This window comes from Triticum urartu, chromosome 4 (genome assembly GCF_003073215.2).
Source record: "Triticum urartu cultivar G1812 chromosome 4, Tu2.1, whole genome shotgun sequence".
NCBI classification, from domain to species: domain Eukaryota; kingdom Viridiplantae; phylum Streptophyta; class Magnoliopsida; order Poales; family Poaceae; genus Triticum; species Triticum urartu.
The window spans coordinates 464407272-464414486 of record NC_053025.1 but is presented as its reverse complement, the minus strand read 5'-3'; the positions used below and the strand labels follow the sequence as shown (position 1 = coordinate 464414486).

General features: G+C 45.9%; 1 protein-coding gene across 1 annotated transcript; it reads right to left on the bottom strand.

Moving 5' to 3' along the window:
* Positions 1-4448: 4448 nt before the first annotated feature.
* LOC125552079 (probable protein phosphatase 2C 32) lies at positions 4449-6494 on the bottom strand. The gene is made up of 3 exons (XM_048715543.1): positions 5917-6494; positions 5398-5745; positions 4449-5116 (listed from the first exon to the last, which is right to left on the bottom strand). The coding sequence occupies exons 1-3, from the start codon at positions 6385-6387 to the stop codon at positions 4766-4768; spliced, it is 1170 nt and encodes a 389-aa protein (XP_048571500.1). The 5' UTR covers positions 6388-6494; the 3' UTR covers positions 4449-4765.
* Between the last annotated feature and the right edge of the window lie 721 nt (positions 6495-7215).

Genomic DNA, 7215 nt, shown 5'->3' with positions numbered 1-7215 from the left:
CTTCTTTACGCCAAACTGACAATACAAGGCATAGTCCATTGTTCAATTGTGAAGGAGTGTAGCTACTTGCTCTAGGTGAAGTTCAACCTTAATAGGTCTTCACTGAAACACTGGTATATCGAAACAGTAATTGAAACAGAGGACACAATGGGCCCTCGAGATCTGATGGGAGATTGTTGAAATTTGGGGTGGGCTTTAGGCCCACCTAGCAATTTCTGAAAATCTCTAAGGGCCCATGTGGCTTATATGGCACTAGATGTAGTGAGAAGTTTAGTCCCACCCGCTAGTGGAGAAGGAGTTGGACCTTTTTATAAGAGATTGTCTTCCACATGCTATTGGAGCTTGAGAATAGGAGAGGCCCTCGCGCACTCCTCCTCCGCCGCCCGCCTCACCACACCACGATCAGATCAAATCTGCTCCACACGCACGCCCACCGCCGTTCCTTTGCTGCTGTCGCTGCCGGTGACACCATCCCGTCTGTTGCATACACGGTCGACGGGAGAGCAGGTCCGAAACCCCGCCTCTCCGGATCCTGTACGGGAGAGGGGCAAATAGGTTTTGGGGAAGCGACTACGCGACTGCTCGATGTTCGTCTATTTCCTCTATGTATGCGTCGCACTCATCATCATCATGTCCACCGACGCCGAACGTGCCGCCGCCGAGAAACTTGAAGCCGACAAGAAGGACGTTGAGGATGCCACTGCTGCCACTGCCGCCGCGGCTTCTGTCTGGCCTACTGGAGGATATAACACGCTTATCCCGCTTCTGTTTATATTCGTATTAGCAGTACTAGCAGTATGTGTAGATGTGTCTACTATTTGCTTAGTACGTGCATGTTTAGATTAGAATCAGTATGTCGTTAATTCAGTCAATGTCATGCTAGTGATTTATCTATGAATTAAAGTAATCAAAAAATTGTCCATTTACTCAAGAGTTGCTACACTCGTCACAAACTAAGAGCTACGAGGGGTCGTGCTCGAGCAGGAAGCAGGGAACGCTACGTTCCAGTATACACAATCGTTGCAGCTTGCAGGGATAGGCGGGGATGGAAGCGATGGCTAAATCCTCTCCAGAATCAAGCGGCTACAATTGAATTACGTCTAGCAGCCCCCAATCTAAGGCCTCGTTCGGTTTGGAGAAAACCAAAAGGTAGGAGTTTATAGTAGTATAGGAATTTGATAGAATGACATTTAAAATTAACTTGCCTTGTTTTTATGCCTAAAATGAGTTTTGAGTGGATGTGTAGTTTTCTCAAAAACACAAAAAAATGAATAGTATTTCTATGAAATTTGTGTATGCATTTTTTACGAACTGAATGCATATGTAGGAAATTTTCCTTTGAAATCTTTGTTCCTATAAAATCCTCCAAACTAAATGAGGCCCAAACCAGTCATAAGTATTTATTGAGAAACTTAGTAAGAAAACCGATCAATTTTGTAGCACCCAAGGACTATGACAGGAAACCTGGAATTGAACTTAGAATGTGATAACTTTTTTTTTGCAATTCAGTCCTTACCGCGGCCACATTCTAAAGGTTTGTAGTACAAAGGAATCACGTTGAAAACATTGGGGGGGGGGGGGGGGGGCTTCACCTAACTGCAACAATACACATTAGTATTTTTCTTTTTTTGTGTTTTGAGTTTTATTGAAGTTTCTCAACGTAGTGTTTTTAACGAGGCAATATGTGCAATACATGCAGGATTTTGAGAGTAATATGGGACTTGATGCCACAAGCAGCGGTCTAAAACATTCGTGTACAATAAATGCACTATGAACGCTTGTCCCTTCCGTCCGAAATTACTTGTCGCAGATATGGATGTATCTAGACGTATTTTAGTTCTACATATCTATTTTTTTCCGCAACAAGTAATTTTAGTTGGAGGGAGTATTTGACTAGCCGGCTTCCAAACGCAACTACTTTGACCAACAACATTCTTGTGCGAGACACATACACGGTCATGTGCAAATCGGACAAAATGTGTGTGCTGCTGCGACTTAGAATGTGTTGTGTAAGGAATCGCGTTGAAAGACTCAGAGGAGTACAAAATTTAGGGGGAGAAACTTCACGTAACTACATCAAATGATTGTATTATTTTTCTGTTGCTTGAGTTTTATTGCAGTTTCTCAAGACAGTGTTTTCAACGAGGCAATTCGTGCAGTAAATGCAGAATTTTGAGAGTTTTCCCGGGACTTGACGTACCACTAGTAGCGGTCTAAACATCCGTCTACAACTAAAATGCTCTATGAACACTGGTCAGGTACTTGACTAGACTGCTTCCAAACGAAAGTACTTTTGACTAACAACATTCTTGTGTCAGACATATACACGGCGATATGCAAATCGGGCGAAATGTGTGTGCTGCTGCGACTACTACCATTAACTAACTTCTGGCTTACCGACTGATCGGAGCTCCATCGTATTCAACGCGGACACCTTCATTTCATTATTGGAGCATCTCGAACACGCGTTTCGTTTCAAAGCACACGTTCTAGGGGTCGCTTCCTTGGATCCGGAAGGAGCGTCGGTTAGGGACTCGGGGCAAAGTGGTGCCGCGTGCATCATCGAATGCATTTCGTTCTCGACTGCAAACCGGAAGCTGCACATTATTCTGGTAAAAAGGGATCACTCGTACGTAGTGGCAATCATATGCGCTCACTGCTGGTCGTAGCGCGAGAAAAACAGTCCGATCGTGTTTTATAGTATGACCTCCTCTGAATTTTGACCGCCATGTTAGATGACAGCTCCGGTTGGTGAAAGAAGACGCCAAGACCAGGATGGACACAAGGTCGTGGAGGAAGCTTACATGCCGCGTCAGAGTACATATATTAGTTCCTGCAACGTAGAGCTCTTTCTGGCGTAGAGCATCTCAGAGCGATCCCACGGGGTGCCGGGGATCACATTCCAAAGAGGCCCGTTTCGAAAAAGAAAGAAAGCATTCAAAAGAGGCACAGTTCATGGTCGCCTGATATCAGTCAGTACAAGGGTGTTGCAAGTGTCCTGACTGAGTAATAGCTGGGAAAATTGATGTTATGGAACTAGCCCGCAAAAGAAGTGTTTCAGAGCGAATGCCTTAGTTCATTTACAGTATCAGTCTGCCAAGAGATATAAGTTGAGTCCCCTAGATATATGCAACACTATCTGAACCTGTGTCTATCATTTGCGGGTTTGAATTTTCGAACTATTTCTCCTCCAAGACCTACAGTGTTCAATTAAAAATATGTTTTCCTGTTAGAAAATGGACGTTTTATTACCCCTGACATGTGCATCATAGATGCATATAGCCACAATTAACATGGTTTATTACAGGTCAAGACAAAATAGATTAATACAAAATTGAGACATGCCACACTTGGTATGATGAAGAATTTGGATGCCACAAATCATTTCAAGACATGTACACAGACCAAACTCGGTATGCACACCACCAAAACCTTTCAGAGATTGCTTTTGACTGAACTTTTAGGCAGCAAATTGTTGGCTGAACAGAATGCTGGCAACTTTTTCCCCAAAACACACCATAGAACTCCCACAATGGGTTCGGAACTGATGTATTTCCGTTATTCAGTTAATGAAAAGGAGTTATGCCCGGTTAAAAAAAAACTCCCACAATGGGTTCGGAACTGGTGTATTTCCGTTATTCAGTTAATGAAAAAGAGTTATACCCGGTTAAAAAAAAGACTCCCACAATGAACTCAATATCTCCTCTCACGGCGAGCATGGTGTGGAAGGCTTGGGCACCTCCAAAGGTTAAATTCTTTGCTTGGTTGGCTTTGCAAGATAGGATTTGGACTGCCGATCGTCTGGAGAAGCGAGGTTGGCCAAACTGTGGCCCTTGTCCGCTTTGCAAAAGAGAACAAGAAATGGGGATACACCTCTTTGTCAAGTGTCGTTACACGCTTAGGCTCTGGAGATCAATCATCGAGAGGCTTGGGCTCACGCACATGGACACCTTCGATTGGCAGTTAGAAGCAACCGTCACTGAGTGGTGGCAAAAAAGAACCGACGACCGCAACCCTCACCGCCACGCAATGGCTTCCCTTACCATGCTTGTTTCTTCGACCATTTGGAATGAGAGAAACGCCCGAGTATTCCGTCAAAAAAGCGCACCACCACCGGTCCTCCTAACCAACATTTTAGAAGATGCTAAACTTTGGGTTACTGCTGGCGCAAGAAAGCTAGGGAACATCATATTGTACGAGTAATTGTCATGCCGCTTATTTGTGAGTGCGTTGTAAAATTCTAAACTCTACTCTTCCTTATTTAATTGAAGAGGCAAATCTTTTGCCTCCGTTTCAAAAAAAAAATATCTCCTCTCAATTCTCCTCCAAACCAAGTCTAATTTTGGAACCTTCATGCGCTATATTTGCAAATTATTTTGATGTGTCGGCTGTCGATTTCTTGACGAACATAAACCACATGCACTTCAAGAGTGGAATATTGGCGAAAATAAGCAAAGAGGCAATTATGCTGAATCCATGTACCCAGTCAACCATGTACATACAACAATAGTCTCTTCTAGTATGAAGTGAGTACTAACCCCCGCCTTATTACATTAGAACCAAAGAATGAATGAATGGAATTAAATTAAGTACATAAAGAATGGTACTACGAAAAGAGTTGAATGCCTGCAAAATGGTGCAACCACACCTAATATTTTGCTTGCAAATTAACATATGGGTATCAGTCTATCCTGCCCACCCCGATACACCACTCTGTTAGCGCTACTTCCTACAGTTTGAGTCCAGTTCCTCCAGCAATGGCAAGTTAAGAAGAACCTGAGAACTTCTGCAATTGTATGATCAAAACACTGATGTCATCGGTAGACCCCCTGGAACCCGCGGTTTCAACAAGCCTTCTGCAGGCGGCCATGCGAGAAGCCTTATCATTGCCGATGCAGAGAGGCCTGGCGATGTCTATGGCTTCCTGGTTATCCACCTTATCCCACAAGCCATCAGAGGCAAGTACTAAGAATTCGCACTGTGGGTCAACAAGGAGTGTCCTGGTATCTGGATCAGCCACCACCCATTGCTTGAGGTGTGCATCGCCGATGCCTCTTGACACTGCCAAGGAGCCCTGCACTCGCCATGTCCCTCGGTTGTTCACAACAAACCCGCCCTGAAAAATAATGGGATAGAGCACATAAGTCACAGAGAACTGAAATATTGCAAAATTTTGCTCATGATTATTCAAATTTTAGCTATCTATTCCATTGTATAAGCACAGGACAATTGCTATGTGCAACCAAGCAACAAGAATTATCCACTAGCTGTATACAATTACAGAATTTTATTATCAAACTGAAAGAAGGTCTAGTTTATTTATCGAGTGCGCATCCTTCAAACTACAATTGTCACACAAATAATTAAACACATTCGAAGCATACAAGATCTACTTACCAGATTCTCAATTCTTTCCCTCTCATCCTCACGGGAGGCCCGGTGGTCAGAGGTGAGTGCCTCGGCCGTTCCTGCCCGGCTGAGGACAGCACGGCAATCTCCAGTGTTGGACACGGTGAGGCCGCCCTTCTGGAGCAATGCAGTGACACAGCATGCTCCCCCGCTCTCCTCCCTCTTGAGGAACTCTTCGTCCGTCTTCAGGTAACATTTCTTCACAGCCCCCTCAATCTTATCACTGTCACCACCGTCCACCTTCCTCACCTCCTCTGCCATGAACTTGGGCATATTTTGGGCAGCGAACTCTGCCGCGTTCTTTCCGCCGTGGCCATCGAATACAGCAAACAACGCCTGCAAAGTTGGGGGTAAACGAGAAAGTTTAGTACCTCTAACAATTTTATATTAGACAAAACGGCAAGAAATTTCCATCCCGGGTTTAGTCAAGTCAAATAAAAATATTTTGTAAAAATTGTGCAAAACAAATTCATGACAGAGAAGAGAAGATGCATCGAGCGAGCTTACCACTTGGGGGTCTCCACCGAGCGCGACCTGGGCCACATGCCGGTCCTCCATCTCCACCCTTCGCCTCCCCCTCCCTCTCCGGCAGTAGGCCGCGAACTCGTCGCCCTCCTCCTCCACCTCGTTGCTCGGATCCGACTCCACGGCGGCGACGGCCGCCGCCGCGGCAGCAGCGGCCGCGGCGCCGTCGACCGGCACCATGAGCGGCGCCGGCCTTCGCCTCTTGAGCATCGACCCGGCGGCGGCGGAGGGGGCCGCAGAGGACGTCTTAGGCGACGGGGAGGCCTCCTCGCGGATCTGGGCGCGCAGCAGCCCGAAGGGCCGGAGCGGCGAGCCGGCGGTGGAGGGCGCCGGGGACGAGACGGACACGGAGACGGACTCGGGCGAGGCGGAGGCGGAGGCGGCCTTGCAGGAGAGCGGGCGGCGCGACGGGGAGAAGACCGGCGAGCTGGGGATGGCGACGGAGCAGGACATGGCGAGGGCTTCTTCGGCCTTGGGGACGGGGTCTTGGCTGCGGCTCCTACGCCTCCTCGCTTTTCCTCGATATGTGATTAGGTTTGGATGGGTCTGGGGCAAACGGCCGTTTGAACGGGCTTATATATGGTGCGTACTACGCGTCGCGGGCGGGGGGAGCCGCTCCCGTGGGAACTCCACTGGCTTGGCCCTAGGGGCAATTCGCAATTGTGAACTGGACTGCAGGACCATTGTTTCTTAATGTTTTTTCTGTTGCAGATGGAGTGGCACCGCTGGCACAGGTAGAAAATTTGCTGCTGCAATTATTGGGCAACATTTCCTTCCTTGAAGAAAATTATACTGCTCCCTAGTGCCATAGTAGTGAATCGTGAAACTTTTTCTTTTTGCGAAAAGGATTAGATCTATTATAAGGATTCACCGGAAGTACCAAACACCTCAAACATAATAAAAATTACATCAGGTTCCATATACCACCGAACGACCACTGCCGCCGACGTGATTTTTCAGCTATTTCTTAAAGCGGCAAATATAGGTATTTGCCCGTGATTTATCTGCTGTATTAGGTTGCCAAATATAAGAGATTCGTTTATATAATTTTGCTTATGTATCATGAATTTATTACTATTTATTGGGTTACTAAAGATGTCTAATAGGTACCAGATTTACCATAAAAAGAAACTATATATGGACCGTGAATTTATTGCTACCCCATAGATGATCTAGTTTGATGAAAATCAAAAGAGGATGAAAAACCAAAAAAAAAGATGGAGTAAAAGAACCAGAAATTTAGTGGCTCAACGCTAATATTTAAAAGTACTAACTAATTGC